Raw genomic sequence first — 16,425 nt, forward strand, 5'->3', positions numbered from 1 at the left:
AAACAGGTCAAACTAAATCAGTGACCCAGTTAAAGCATTTCTCCACTGGACACACACACACACACACACACACACACACACACACACACACACACACACACACACGCACGCACAGGACCTCTGCAGAGCATTTTCAGGACACAAACTCTCCAAGCAACCTCAGCATCTCCAGTCATGTGCTGTTTTAAGCTCTTTTGCATCGGTTGATTTATGAAGGTGTATAATGAAGTCTGCTCAACACAAGATTAGAGCCACTTTGAGACATGGATATGTGCAGTTGGTTCATGCATTAATGTTGTGGTGCTGTATGAACAAAAGAGATCTGCAGAGCTGCGGTTTTCATCAGCACGCGCCTACACACACTCGACTGCAATATTGCTGTGGACCCTCTCTTCATCACATTACATCACTCTCTCTGTTCAACACTATAAGTAAAGCCCAACTTCATTTCTCATCTGGATCTTAAAACGACCTTACAAAGCTAGAGGTATGCAATAAATTCATTCAAACTTATTGTCAAAAGCACTGACATGTTTACTTGGCCTATTTTTTAACACTAACAGATGCACAAAAGCAAACTGTTAAAACAGCTGAAAGTAAGATTACCGATTTAAAACTTACATGTAAAAAATGACATTCAGATGCAAAAGTTTCATCTGGTTTAGGAAGATGTAAATGTAAATCTTTCACAGACTTGTCGATATAGCTATTCTCGGTGAACGTGATCATCAGTAAGTGATGCACGAGGGTTTTTATTTAAAGCGTTATTTCATTCATTGATGTAAAATCTGGTCCTGCAGTATTTTAACCCGCATACAGCTGAGATGTCGCCTTACCCTGGGCAGCCTGTGCGCTGTGTAATAAAAGTAGGAATAATCCTAAAGATGAGAGTTTGGCGCTCCGCATCCCTCCAGACGCGCGTGTCCACGAGCATCTCCTCCTCTTGTCACCGGAGCGCAGGATGCTGCAGATCAATCTGTGACAACACCTCCAGCTTCCCTCTACACGACCAGCCATTTGTGTTTCCAGTGGCCCGGTCTCGGTACTGGACCAGACATCTGTTCAGAGCCGTGAGTCACCGGGGCGCGTGGAGAGCTGCGTGCGTGGAAATGCCCACAGTCCACCCATCACTGCGACACGAGCCACTCGAACGGGTTTATGTGTCGCTCGGAGCCCTCGTTACAGGCCATAGTATTGAAGGATCACATGTATGTCTTTGTTCTGATGTTCAATGAAGCTGTCTTGTGAAAAATGTGCACGCATGCAAGGACGTGGGTGCTGTAGTTTTTGTCATGTGCAAGCTCTAGTGGTGAGAGAAGCGCACTGCTATCACACTCAAATATACTGTGAATAAAGAAAATCAGACATTAAGAATACAGAAATGATGTGAACTCCTTCAGTATTATTAAAACAAGCATCTGAGAGTGAGACGTCAAGAAGCTAAGTGATAAAATGACAAGAAGCAAAGAAGATACTAAAATATAACAGTTTTAATTTATTTTGTATTTAGTTTTTAGTTACACCATAAATCCTATATTTACATTTGTGTAATGCCATAGTTTTGATGAGTTTATTTATCATAAATGTGGAAGAAGGCACTACTAAAGAATATGAAACTTTAAATGTTTGAACACTAGTTTATATTTGACGAATTTCTATAAAAAGGTGTACGGAAACCGAATTCACCAAAAACTGAAGCAAAAAATTATTTAATTAATTTTTTTTAATGCATTTATGTTTGATAATCGTTCTGAGTCTGAATCTTTTTTAAGCATTTTGCTCAAAATGTTGTATTTTTGAAGAAAAATATCCATATTTCAGTTGTTAAATTAAGTGGGAAAAGTAAATGTATAACGAAATGTTTTTCCCCGGTTTGTTTGTTTGTTTGAAAGCAGAGGAAAAACACAAAACTGGCTGGCGGCAAATGAGTTAAAGCAGTCCTTCTGCTATAAGTTTTTTTTCCCGAATTGCTAAAACACTAAGCGGTGGTTTTCTGAACGGGGTTTAGATTAATCCGGGACTATGCCTTAGTTATATTAGGACATTTAACTAGTTTTTACAAACAAACCTCACAAAAAAACATTACTGATGCACATCTTGAGACAAAACATTGTCTCTAATATATGTCAAGATATGTCAGTGAAAAGATGTTTTTAAATTAAGGCAGATCAAACATGAATTTTAGTCTGGGACTAGGGTAAGCCTTGTCCTGGAAACCACCCCTAAATGCTCTAAACCAAATTCCCAGTGGTCTTAACCAATTTGTCAAATCATTTACTCTTTGGCAAAACCTTAAACAAGTTTGGTAGACACAGTATGCAAAACTCTAAACATAAAATTCTCACCCACTTAAACACATTTCATACTGCATATGGTACAGGTGTGATGATAAGTATGTCACAAAAGTAGTACACCCCTCGCATTTTCAGCAAATATTTTAGTATATGTTCATAAAGGACACTACTATAGAAATGAAATTGGATATATTTTAGTACAGTCAATGTGCTGCTTTTATAGCAGTAGATTTACTGTCCTCTGAAAATAATATAAAAAAATATATAACATTTAAGCTAATTTGTGCTTAAAGGTATTGTGGAGGATTTTCTTTCTTTGGTTGGATCATCAAGACTATTGGTCCTCCTAGTTTTCAATCAAGAGTGTTGTGCAATTGCATTCTTTTAAAAAGTGGAGAAGGCAGTTCTTTTCTAAATTTCGAGAAAATCCTCTGCTACACCTACGCTACACCAACATTTTCTTATTCTATTGACTTTTTTTGCTTGTTTTAAGCACTAATTTACTTAAAGTTTATATATTTTTTGTCAAAAACTAGACTCATTTTGCTCATCAATAAAATACATCTTAGTTTAAGTTTTACATTTTACTGAAAACAAGACAAAAATTCTAAGTAAGAAAGTTATTGTTTGCAGCTGTATGTGTTATTTTGTGTTAAAATAAAACACAAGTTGTGTTAAAAGTCAGAGAAAATGTGTTGTTTCAATAATAACAGAGATGTGTGTATTCTGAGACAATGCATTTAGGGGTGGTTTCCCTCACAGGGATTAGTATAAAACAGGACTAGACCTTAGTTTAATTATGAAATATAACTAGTTTGAACAAACTAAAAGCCTTACTTAAAAACATTACTGGTGTGTGCTTTGAGGCAAAACAAAGAGCACTGATGTGTTTTAAGAAATGTCAGTGCAAGTTGTTTTCAGTTTGGGCAGCTCTAGGACTAAAATAACGTCTAATCCCTGTCCGGGAAACCGTCCCTTAGTGTGTTGTTTTTAACACATCCGTTCTAAGAGTGTGTGAATGTTGTTTGAAGATTTATTTTCCTTTTTAAAGTATTGAAGTGGACAATAGTTTCAAGAAATGTGTTTAAACAATTGTGAGAAACTGTATAAGAACGTAATAAAAATTTGTATTTATGGATGGAATGTAAGGACCCTTTTACAAAAAAGTTCAACGGTGATCCCAGATCAAGGTTTTTTTCTTAAATATCAAGTTGGGAAAATATTTTTAATTCTTGTTTCACACGTTCACATTAACACGTAATCAATAGGGTAATTTATTAATATTTGGTGTTTAGCCCAAACCCAGAGTACTCTCGCCTCTTTAAGTTGAACAGATATGAGTGTGAGGTGATGGGGCGGAGGAGGGATGCTGTAAAAAAACATCTCAGGACAGAGTTGAGGGACGCCAATATACAGTATAGAGACCGCTTTGCGCTGATTGGAAACCACCCCCATGTGTATTATTTATTAGTTGCAATAAAGATAAAAAAAAGACATTTTAATATGTTATGCTGCTGCACTGATTTCATGGTTGTTGTACTATAAGTATAGTCCCCGTCTGGGAAATCACCCCCTAAAGCTTACGTCTGATCTGTGCTTTAAAGCAACACCAAAGAGTTTTATTTACCATAAAATAACGTTTCCAAAAAAGTTTCAGTCGTTCATCCAATCGAAACAGGGTGAACGGCACTTTCACATTCGCTTTGCAGCCCTCTATCGGCCAAAACCGCACTAAAGAAGTTTCCAACCATCGGGTCGCGGTCCTGTAGTTCGAGTAAAAACAACAAAAACTTGCTTTACGGCAGACCTACAATCCAATCAGAGCCAGCTATGCTGCAGTATTTACAACAGTGGTAATGAACAATTACGCTTACCTGTAGGGGGAGCAAAGAGCAATAACTCTTTAGTGTTGCTTTAACTATATATTATTTAAAGCAACACTATGTAGTTTCCATGTAAAAATGACTTACAGCTCCCCCATGTGGTTGAAAAGCGCAACAGTGCCTGGTATCAGACAATCTTCTGCAGGTAGGGGGAGGGGCGGGGCTGTGTTTCCTACCCTCCACCGCCACTTTCAGAGTGTGCTTGTAGCAGCTAGGAGACTGCTCAGGTTGCAGCAACAGTACAATTTGTCCAGTTAAAAGTTGTTCTATCACTGAAATAATTTTAGAGACATTATTTAAAGGTAAAAAAACTACATAGTGTTGCTTTAACTGAAATTAATTTCTTTGTGGGTACAAAGTTTGTATCTTATAACATTCAATTTTTGGGTGCTGAAATAAAATTAGAAGTTATTGCAAAGATTGTTTTTATTCTGTATTTCTGTATGCAAAGTGAACCCTACTACCCTACTTTATTCACTCACCAAAAGTCACCTGTAAATTGTGTTTAATGTGACTAAGTAGAGAAGGCTTGGTCACATCTTTATTCACTGAGAACTAGAGAGGAAACACCATTTACACTCTGTGAAGACATTATATCCAAAGGGTTACATGTTCCCAGTCCTCATACTGTTAAATAGTACACAGTGCAAGTGCTATGTGACAAACTAGTGTAGCGTCAATCAAAACAAATGCGTAAATCAAGCAAATCAAACAAAACGTTAAACAGTCACATAAGAGTACATGCATCAAAACAGTTAATAACAACACCAAATTAAACAAACATGAAACTTGCAGTGAAATAACATTGAGACATGGTGAAATATATATTGTTAAACCATGGAGTTATCTATGAGTAGAGCAATGTCAATTAAAAACATAACAGGACGCCGTAATTATAAAAATTTAGATTAGTGCAGATTAAACATTTCCCATGATAAAGCAATAATAATAATAATAAAGCATTAAACGTGCCATTAACATTCATTTAATGTTGTGATGGCATTAGTTTATTGAATGAAGTTAACAATAAGTTCAACAGATATGATCCAATTCATTGAAATATGAAGATACAATAAATATTCAAATTGTGATGTGGTATTCAGGTAAAATGCTGGTGAATGTCATTTCACAGGGATCAAAACTTCTTGTTAAATTGCAATCAAGACATTTTACAACTTTTTTTTCAAGGTACAACAAATTACATTCTTTACTTTAGGAAAGTGAATGTCAAGAAATGCCATCAAATGTGACCCTGCCAGTCAAAACCAGGCTAACCAAACTTGCAAAGTGAGTTTTTATTACCAATATCCGAGTCAAGGCACACACAGCGTTGTTCACACTGTTCACAAATACAATGAACTTAACACATTAACAGAAAATACCAGCTGACATCATTGTAACAGATTAAAAGGACATACGGTCATGTCAAAACACAGCCTTATGGTTACCGAGCGTAAGTGCTCAGTGGCTTTGGGCAATGGGATCAATTGTCATATCAATAAATACTGATACTGTAAATGTTTTCTTCATCATCTGTATCACCAAAACACAGCAGTGGTGGTTTTCTCAATAACAGCCATTTATATTGATGAAGTCAAATCAATTTTGCAAGCTATTACAAGTCAAAAACACAGATAAACAGGTAAACATACAAAAATGAAGTTACACTGATACATCCATTAATATGCAGTGATGAGCCAAAAAGGTTAATGAAGATACAATACTGATTTCAAATGAAAATCTCAATGTCCATTAGTAGCAATACAGCAGTTACAACGACACTCCAAACATGGAAGCGAAGAATTACTCCAAATCAAAAGCCACTTCTAGTATAGGATATTAAAGAGAGAGAGAGAGAGACCCATACAAATGAACCAATGCAGATATGAACCAATCCAATTTCACAGCTATTTGAAGTGACAATCAATACATAGCAGCTTATCTATGATACATTCAATTTATTACGTGTCCAAAAAGCAAAACTTTTTTTAAATACAAAGATTGAAATTTACCCCGTGACTATATTTACTACAGTATACGTGAGGTCTATGCAGAGAAAGTAGCTACCTTGCTTAAAAAATGTCTCTGTTGTAACATCTAGTGAGCTGTCTTGGTGTCCACTGCCTACATGGGCACACCGCATGCTTTTGAAATGCATGAGACTCCATCAACTGATTTCAATGTATCGCATGTTAAAATGCTAACAATGCAATACTCAAAATAATCATACAAATACACAGCACACATATGCTAAATAAAATTTAGCTATATTATATTAACAAACCATATTTTTTCCAGAATAAATTAATTAATTACATACAAAATCGACCATCTCCAATTTTATCCATCATCATGGATTTGCTTCACTTATGAGGTGGCAATGCATTCTGGGATTGCCTTATGTGTGAATGCACTATTTAATTTATAATTTAAGATATTTTAGGAGGCAGCCGTCAGGTTTTCTGAGCCTATGATACCTTAAAATGCTACTTACAAATAGTGACACATTTTGGTGGCCGATATATCAGCCGAAATTTGAAATTCCGCATTGGAGGATAATAAAAATAAATGCAAATTTCAGCTGATACATTTTTTAATTGGCTGATAAATCTTTCTGTTTCTTAAATTATCTGAGAGAATGAGATAAGACACTAAAGCTAGTTTTTACAGCCAGTAAAATGACCACATCATTCACTTTGTAATGTAATGTCGTGTTCCACATAACAACAATACGGCGTGCCATAAAGATTTATTCAAAGTAGCGTGAGGTGTCAGATCCACAGCCCAGCACTAGCTCCAGCTGGTGACACAGATGTTATTAAAACACTTAAAATATTTTACCTTACAAACAAATTCTGTCATGTATTTTTTATAAATAGTTAAACTATTTTTGCTATGTTTTGCTAATATTAAAAAATGTAAAAAGCTAAAGTTGGATACACTTAATTTATTGATGTATTACTAGTTGAGGTAATTTAAGTTTTGCCAACTTTAAAAATGCTGTGCGTAGATTTAAGCGCCATCTTATGGGGAGATTGCAAAATGCAACCAACGGCTCAAGTCCACAGCTCAACCCTTCCCTTTCAAAACGCATAGATAGTGACAATAGCGACGATATGAGACTTTACTCTTTACTCGACGACGACGATACTCTGTAGAGCAGTTTGTCCGTTTAGCTACTGTAGAAACATGACAGCCACTTCCAAGTAAAGAGACCCGCGGTGTATGGAGATAAAAACGGCTCAATCGAAGGTAATAAAAACAATATAGTTCATTATTTAAGGTCTTTATACACCACTGATAATATAGTTTCAAATGCATTTCTGTGAAGAGATCCTCCTAAAAGTTACACAATGCACCTTTAAGTAAAAAAAATAAGTAATTTTCAGTTATTCCAACTTTCACTTTTTACAGTATTATGCTGCGTTCACACCAAACTCGAATAGAGCGTCTGACGCAAATGATTTCAATGTTAAGTCAATGTAAAGGCGCGTTAACACATGTAGGACTCGCGACTCGAATTAGGCATTTAGCGCGGCTGACGCGAATTGAACTTTGCCGCGGGAAACACGCAAGTTGAAAAATCTGAACTTTGGCGGAAAATTGTGCTGTGTTAACCAATCAGGAGCTCGCTCTAGTAGTGACGTGATTACAGGAAGTTACACAATACACCTTTAAGTAGAAAAAAGTTTTTCCAACTTTCACTTTTTACAGTATTATGCTGCGTTAACACCAAACGTGAATAGAGCGTCTGACGCAAATGATTTCAATGTTAAGTCAATGTAAAGATGCGTTTACACATGGAGGTCTCGCAACGTGAATGAGGCTATTAAGCGCGGCTGACGCGAATTGAGCGTTGCCACGGAAAACGCGCGAGTTGAAAAATCTGGCAGAAAATCATGCCATGCTAAGCAATCAGGAGCTTGCTCTAGTAGTGACGTGATTACAGGAAGTTACACAATACACCTTTAAGTTGAAAAAACTATTCCAACTTTCACAGGGCTCCAGACTGCTACCAAATGGTCGCATTTTGCCACCAAAATCTGAGAGTGTGCCACTGAATTTTACATCCAGTCGCACATGTGCGACCAGTAAATTTGACCTTTTTTTGTGATGGGACACTGAATTTAAAACATTGTACATTGTACTTTCTGCATCTATCATCATATATATAATCAGTATTTATTAGTAATACAGTGTAGAAATGAGAATATTTGGTTAGGATGTTGATTTACGGTGTGTGCCCCTAAATTTTCTGGTGGCGCCCCTAAAATTTTCAGTTGGGGCCACTGTGCTCCTAGTGAAAAAAAGTTAGTCTGGAGCCCTGCAGTATTATGCTGCGTTCACACCAAACGCAAATAGAACGTCTGGCGCAAATTATTTCAATGTTAAGTCAATGTAAAGATGCGTTAACGCATGGATGTGTCGCGACGCGAATGAGGTGTTTTTGCGCTGCTGACGCAAATTGAGCGTTGCCTCGAAAAACACGCAAGTTGAAAAAACTGAACTTTGGCGGAAAATCACGCCGCGCTAACCAATCAGGAGCTTGCTCTAGCAGTTACGTGATTATAGGAAGTGAGCAAAGTCACAGAAGCCCCTCCCCATGACGCGAATTCCGCGTGAATTTCTCGAATGACTAGAATTTCACCTCTCGGCTTTCAAGCGCGAATGAAGCGAGTAAACTCAAAATGATTAAGCGTTCAACTATGCACAAATAACGTGTTTTTGCTGCCTCTGCCGCGTTTGGTGTGAATCCTGCATACGGGGATATACTAGTAAATATCAGGCACAATAAATTTTAATTTTGTTTCACCTGTGCTCAGTTTCTCTCTCATTTACTATAATTAAATTTGTGTTATATCAGCCTCATATCAGCTAATCTGCTTTATTAATATTTGTATCGGCCATTAACGATCGACCACTACTTACAAAGGCAGCTCACTAGGTTTTATAACAGAGCAGATGAGTTACAGTCTTTGGTGGTGCACTAACAACTTCATTTAAAAGACGAAAACACAACAAATCAAGCAGAACAAATTGAAAACAGAAATGCACGTGGCATATATATATATACACATACATAGATATATTTATTTCTCCCTGACGGAATGTATAAAATGCAGTTAACACCTACATTAACACATACATATTTCAACAGTATAATTAAGAAGAACAGTTAAATCAGTTCACACATGCATATTAAATGAGGATTGCACACTTTAAACACACCTTGTCAAGCTTCAGCACTAAATAAACCACTTCAATATGTGTGTATATATATAGAAATTTATATTCATATGCGTACGTGTCTATACACCAAATACTGCATTGGTCTACTCAGGCGAAGTTGAATCCTTTAACCTGAATCAAAGACCGATTTGCATTCATGTCATAATCTAGTCGAAGCCATGGCCACCGCACAACACACACGCACACACACAACTAAAACACACAGACCAAAAGAAAAACAAACCTTTACTATTTAGATTGTATTGCAGTAACAGTACAAACACTGTTAGTATCGTAGATTTTTCTGAATAGTAATTGATTCAAAGCAGTATTCAATGAATTCATTACATGATGACTAACTAATCCAAAGTAACCAAAAAAATAAGAAAACGATAAAACAAACAGCAGCTGTCGCTGCAGCAAAAGCATGCCGTCGTCCGATCGCTCGGGTAATGAAATATAACTCACTACATCTCAAATATACAGTGGATCCAAAAATAAGCACTGCGGCACACTGATGCCTATCTATTCATGAAATAATACACCTGTGTGTGAATACATTACACGTACACACACTTAAAAAACACGAAAACTGAATCCGCAGTCCGGGACACTTTATACACACACACACACACACACACACACACACAGAGAGAGTGATAGTGTAGAGTTTACACAAACAACTGCCGAAATATATAAGGCACTATGGCTGGGACAACAATGCGGCGAACCTCTGGGCTTTCCTATCAACATTGCAGCTCATGCAACACATGCAGAGAGTGACGAACGACCCTTTAGGTGAAAAACACCACAGACAAAAAAAGGTACAAACACTCGGAAACAGCAGGTGGACAGTCGGGAACACTATATCAGGCTCTCTTTACGAAGATGTGTCTTATACAAGGTAAAAGGCAATGTATAAAAATAAGTTGACCATCACATGATTTTGGACACCACCCGTTGTCTATATATTCGTTAGGAGGAGCGCTCATTTCAAATCTGTTAATAAAGTGATGCGTCGCATGTGCAAAACAGTTTCATTTATCTGAAATTCTTTTCAACCTGAAGCGTTTTCTTTTATCTACTTGCTAAACATTTTCTTTTTTAAAGCTCATTTTAATTGCACTCGAGTCTACGTGATTTGGAAAATTGCTCGCTTTCCCTTTTGAGCCATGGCTTTGGGTACGATACCGGGTTGTGGGTGGTCGGTACATAGAACCCGTGGCCTTCCGGACTCGCGAGGGTTGCGGAGCGAGTCTCAGACGTAGGGGTACTGATTTATCTTGGTGGGACTGAGAGGAAAGCTTGCGTACGCAGGCGACGCGATGAAGGAGTGCGGGGGGAAGAGGGTTTTGAATTGACCCTGAGGGTGGAGGGTGGGAGAGGGCAAAAGACGAGGGTTGAGCCCCACGGTGACCTGGTGCACGAGGTGGCCCGCCGGATGGGAGAGGCCATAAGGCGGTTGAAAGACGTGAGTCCGTGTAGCCCCGGGGGAAGCCAGGAGGTGGGCCATAGGGGCGTTTGTCACCAGGGGGCCTGAAGGGGGGTAGGAAATTAAAGTGGGCTGGTGGTGGCGGACACCCAGGTGGGACTGAGGAGGGTGGGCCGTAGTGTGGGTGGGGCTGCCATGAGGAAGAGTAAAGGTGTGGCCATGCACGGTGGGCGGGATAAACGCCTGTGGCCTGCGGTGGCTGTAGTTGCCATTCCATTCCTGATGGGAGGAGCCAAAATGCTGGACCTAAAGCACAAATTGGATTATTTAAAAACGTGTCATTTCATTCAAAACTATAAAAAGAACTATGGACTCACAAGTGTTAGGACTATTCAGATCAGAACAGAAGCAACATGACAAACTAACTGCAGATAAAATTGGTGGTATCCCAACTATATTCCCAATAAAAATGAGGGCAGGGCAGACCATTTAAACATTGCTCTGATTCTTTTCAGAAGGAACTGACCTGTCCAAAACTGAGCTGCTGTTGGTGATGAAGGGGCGGGAAAGCCGGTGTGGTTTTTTGTTGCCGGGTCAGCAGTAACGTGGAATAAGGTGGCTGTCTGATGGATCCACTGCGGCCTTTGGGTGGGCATGAGTCTACAACTACAGCAATGGGAAACAAAAGCAACATTAGCTAAACATTCCTTAAAGGTCTCACGAAAATGGATAAAAAAATGTCTTGATGAAAAGGAAACGTCACTTCAACAAATGAAAAGCAAGGGTTCCACTGTCGGTAATGTCTGTTGTTAAAGGCTTTTGGAGGTGGAGAGATTACTTCCTTTTTTTGGTCAATCACCTTTCTGAATGCCAGAATAAAGGTCTGTTCATGCCATATCTTAATTACTGTAATTATAATAATATTTCAACATGTAAAAAGCCTCCATGTCCTCGTAGAGTTTATAATTACAGCTTATAGTGGGAGTTTTCTGCGAGCTATGACTTGTGAACGCTGTAACCTCACGCAGAAGAACTTTTAGGAGGATCTCTTAACAAAATTGCAATATAATCCACATAAAGACCTTACATAATGAACTCTATTGTTTTTATTAATTTACATTGAGATGCTTTTATCTACATACACCGCAGGTCTCCTTACATAGAAGTCACCGTCATGTTTCTACAATAGCCCTAAATGGACAAACTGCTCTACAGAGCGCGTTTCTTCACGAAGACAACGTTTGTCCTGTGGGAGCTAGCTTAACGTTTCCAACAATATTCTTTCAAACGGATTTATTTTGCCATTGTTACTGTTGCTACAGAAATGCTCAATTCCCAGTTTAATGTTACTTGTTGTTATCTCGGGACCATGGTTATTAGGATATGGCATAAACATGTAACCATTCCTCCTCGATCGCGCCCGTAGCGGGACTCGAACCGGCAATCTGTCCGGCATGGAAGTCCGGTTCTCCAACAAAAAGAGTCTGTCTGCCTCCAATACAAATGCAGTCCTGTATAAAGATCTAAGCTCACGTCAACAGTTTTAGGTCACTCTGTGGGACGTTTCTGTCTATGCTTTTTTTTCACTACGCCTACATTTGTGTAAATTTGTGCCGCCATAAAGCTGAATTCAACTGAATTAAAATGAAAAGTCTTTCAAATTAATATAAAAGGACATCAAAATTGGTCAAGACAAACACAGATGACTTGACGGTGAGATTTGTTTTAAATGCACAAATCTCTGATTTTAGAGGTTTCATAGGTGTTAAAGGAAGACAAACAGATAGAAGTGGGCCAATGTGGAAGAACACTTCATATCCCAGAATGCCATTAGCTGTTGACATTTTAAAGGGACACTCCACTTTTTTTGAAAAGATGCTCATTTTCCAGCTCCCCTAGAGTTAAACATTTGATTTTTACCGTTTTGGAATCCATTCAGCCGATCCCCGGGTCTGGCGCTAGCACTTTTAGCAAAGTTTAGCATAATCCATTGAATCTGATTAGACCATTAGCATCGCGCTCAAAAATAACCAAAGAGTTTCAATATTTTTCCTATTTAAAACTTGACTCTTCTGTAGTTACATCGTGTACTAAGACTGACAGAAAATAAAAAGTTGCGATTTTCTTGGCCGATATAACTATGAACTATCCTCTCAAACTGGCGTAATAATCAAGGACTTTGCTACCGTCCTTTTCAAAAAAAGTGGAGTGTCCCTTTAAATTTCAGACTTCCTAACATTTGAATTGAGGCAAATCAGTTTCAGACTCATAATTGAAATTAAGCCAAATCTTCAATTCTCTACCCACATTTAACAGTCTACAGAATACGGGGTTTAAAAAGAGAAAGAAAGAAAAGGAAACACTCGATCAAGTACTGATCATCACAGCACCCATAATCACCTGCGGCTGTAGCTGTTACCTACTGACGCTGCATATTTCCAAGACATGTGACCTACAGTAAAAGTAAACACCAGCAGCAGTGATGTTCTGCTCAGTCTATGACTTTATTCATCTCCTGATAACCACTGAATTAAACATCAATGTGTGTTTAAGAGGGTCGGGGAGGTTACCTGTGCGGCCCATTGGTTCATTTTGTGGGACCCTCATGGGCGGCACCACCATGGTGCGGACGGGCAGCTTGACGGACTCGGTCTTCACACTCCCCTCTTTACAGTTCTGGTTGTTGTTATTAATGTAAGTGTCCTGTAGGAAGGGGCTGTCAGCGTGACTGGAGGAAACAGAGGCTGGTGAGCCGTCCACCGTGTCACATCCACTTTCCCGCTCATCATCCGACATACTGTACACAACACACACGCACACAAGAGCAAAGACAACACTCATTGTTAAAGTCTACTAGCTTACTGCACATGCTACTTGTTTTTAGTATAATAGTTTTTAATATAATAAATCACTGTTAGTACTTCAAGTTCCTTTGTCACACTGAAAAGTCAGATTGCATTGAATTGTGGGATATGATATTGGTCAGAGTAATGTCTGACAATATACTGAATGTAGTATGACAAACATGCATTTGGCACAAGCTTCTATCCAAAGTGAGTTACAGTGCATTCAAATCTTAAAGAATAAAATCTTCAGTTTGTTTGATCAGTACCTGTGTTTTCTGGGATCTAACCCATGACCTTAACACCAGTACTAATGCAACAATCTACTAATTAAACTACATAATAAGCTTTATATGAAAATAACAAACGTCTGTGGCATGTCCCCTTTTAGATAGATATTTAGTGAGTGTTTTTGTAAAGGACTGACCTGTTGGGTCTCTTGCAGGGTGAAGCGCTGGACTGTTCTGATGCAGATGAACTTGTGCTCAGGGTTGAATCAGGACTGCTCAACGAACAAACTCGCTCCATTTTCAGTGTGCTCTGACACGCCTCACACTCTGGACTACCCTTACACCTGAAACACACACTCATTATAAAATATACTCAAGCTTTTTTGTGAAAACCCAGCTAAAGTCATGTTTGTGACTGTTTCTGTGAAAATAAAATCTTGATAATTAATATTGACTGATTAAGATCATGTCAAAGATTAAAAAAAGATTGATTGAAATCAATCTCTGACGCTCTTAATCTCATCAGCACTAACTGCATCCCTGCGCTTTTTTTATTAAAACTGTACCCAACAGGATTTCACAACTTTTTTGGTGATTTTTGCGCAATCAAAATGATTTTGCAGTGGCAATTTCCAGAAATGTGCAAAAAATGTGTCATTTTTCTAACTGGGATACCATAAATGCTTAATATTAAATTAGTCAAGTAAATAATAAAATAAGAACAGAGAAACAAAGAAAAAAATGGGAAAATAAGTACAAAGTCAACTAGGGATGCACCGATACTGGTATCGGCCTCAATACCACATTTTCTAAAGTACTCGTACTCGTTAAAAGTCCCCCGATACCTGGAATCGTTACCACGGTCTGAGAAATGTCTATGTTTGAGCGGCGTGTAAGGGGTTAATGCCTCTTGTGTTGTCCAAAGAGGCAGAGTTTACAACAAACTGGAAACTAGTCCTTTGTTTTTTTGTTAAATTATATGACTAAAGCTGTTACCTGTAAATTTAAATCATGTTTTTTATTAAGTACTCGGTATCGGCAAGTACTGAAATGCAAGTACTCGTACTCGTATTCCAAAAAAGTGGTATCGGTGCATCCCTTAAGTCGACATACAAACAAACAGTGCTTTAAAGGTGCCAAAGAATGCATTGAATGCATTGATACACTAGGTTACATTTGCAGGTTCGAGTTAAATGGGCCAGGTAGGTTATGCAATTAAATTAATGCTGCTGTCGTATAACGGGGTGTTCTGTTAGTAATCAGGGTTTCTGCAGGTGTTTTTAAGACCTTTTTGAATTAAATTTAAGACCTTTATCACGCCAATGAAATCTAATTTTATAGTCCTGTGTGCATGCATTTATGTGTTTTTAAGACCTATTATTTTTTCAAGACGAAAAAAGCAAGACAAGAGAATAAGACAAGACAAGATTTTTACACTTTGCTGATGATACAATACCATGAGACTTCAGAACTAAGTTTTAAGAAATCCAGGATGAAATATATGAACAGAAAACAGCCTTTTATTTAACTGAAATCACAACATTTTAAAATGTTTGAAACAATCTAGGGTTTCACTAACAATTATTTTGGAAATGGATGATGATCAAGCAATCAGATTTTTTTGGTATTAAAAAAGTGGGGAAAAAGCACTTAAATAACAATAATGATGAGGTAATAATAACCATAAAGTATTAAAACCAAATGAACACATGGTTTTATTAAATAACAAAATAGTGGTGGTTTCTCAGACAGCTCTTATTTATATTAGGGCATTTAAGGAGTTTCTTAGAAACATACCTTACAAAATACATTACTGGTGTTCATCTTGGGACAAATCAATGGCAGTGATATATTTTATGGCAAAAATAGAAATAATTAAATTGAGGAGACATTGGGGCATCTAATGTACAGGATACGCAAGCAGCTGTTTTTCTTGCATGGCAGAGTTAGAGACAGCACCAATAAATTCTTATATATCAATAATATATAGATATTTACATAGACAGAGTAAACAACTTATTTAAAGCTTTGTTTAATTCAGTTAAGAACTGTTAGAATTAATCTGCAAATTATTTCCTTTTGTGTAAACATGAAAATGCTTAATTTAGTTCTCTTTTATCATCTATTAGCTGGCGGCAGTAGATGTAAGTTTATAACCATAGTAATGCATATGGTGTCTCAACTATCACTGCGGTTAAACACATACGCGGGGACGAGCAAAAGAAATTATAACAAAGAAAAAAACATTCCAACAGCAAGAAACTGGACAAGTTCGGTATTTTACACTTAAAGCCCTGTTTTCAGATTGTTTATGATGAAATAGAACGGTTTTGACTGAAATTTCGACATATGCAGCTGGCCCGAGAATTTTCGGGTGTTTGTTGTTTCACCTCCCACACTATAATGAGGTGCACTGGAACAATCCTTTCTAAAATGCATTAAACTTTCGTTTACAAAGATGTGAAACTCACCGAGTGGTCAGGGGTGTTCACTGATATGCTCACACAAAAATCG

General features: G+C 37.8%; 2 protein-coding genes across 5 annotated transcripts in view; both read right to left on the minus strand.

The window, feature by feature from the left end:
- The window catches only part of kiaa1549lb (KIAA1549-like b), a 131,136-nt gene extending 129,413 nt beyond the window's left edge, over window positions 1-1,723 (minus strand). For 2 of the 3 annotated variants that reach the window (XM_073815719.1, XM_065269990.2), the window contains exon 1: window positions 837-1,722. In XM_073815719.1, coding sequence (XP_073671820.1) covers window positions 837-1,017 — 181 coding nt within the window. In that variant the 5' untranslated portion in view covers window positions 1,018-1,722. Of the gene's footprint in view, window positions 1-836 lie in introns of all 3 variants that reach the window. The other variant, XM_065269991.2, reaches the window with a different exon arrangement.
- Window positions 1,724-4,672: 2,949 nt separating this feature from the next.
- The window catches only part of hipk3b (homeodomain interacting protein kinase 3b), a 57,129-nt gene continuing 45,376 nt past the window's right edge, over window positions 4,673-16,425 (minus strand). For both annotated transcript variants that reach the window (XM_065265088.2, XM_065265087.2), the window contains exons 13-16: window positions 14,109-14,255; window positions 13,409-13,635; window positions 11,365-11,504; window positions 4,673-11,144 (exon numbers count right to left, since the gene is read on the minus strand). In XM_065265088.2, coding sequence (XP_065121160.1) covers window positions 10,665-11,144; window positions 11,365-11,504; window positions 13,409-13,635; window positions 14,109-14,255 — 994 coding nt within the window. In that variant the 3' untranslated portion in view covers window positions 4,673-10,664. The remainder of the gene's footprint in view (window positions 11,145-11,364; window positions 11,505-13,408; window positions 13,636-14,108; window positions 14,256-16,425) is intronic.

Source organism: Paramisgurnus dabryanus, chromosome 9 (genome assembly GCF_030506205.2).
Source record: "Paramisgurnus dabryanus chromosome 9, PD_genome_1.1, whole genome shotgun sequence".
NCBI lineage: Eukaryota > Metazoa > Chordata > Actinopteri > Cypriniformes > Cobitidae > Paramisgurnus > Paramisgurnus dabryanus.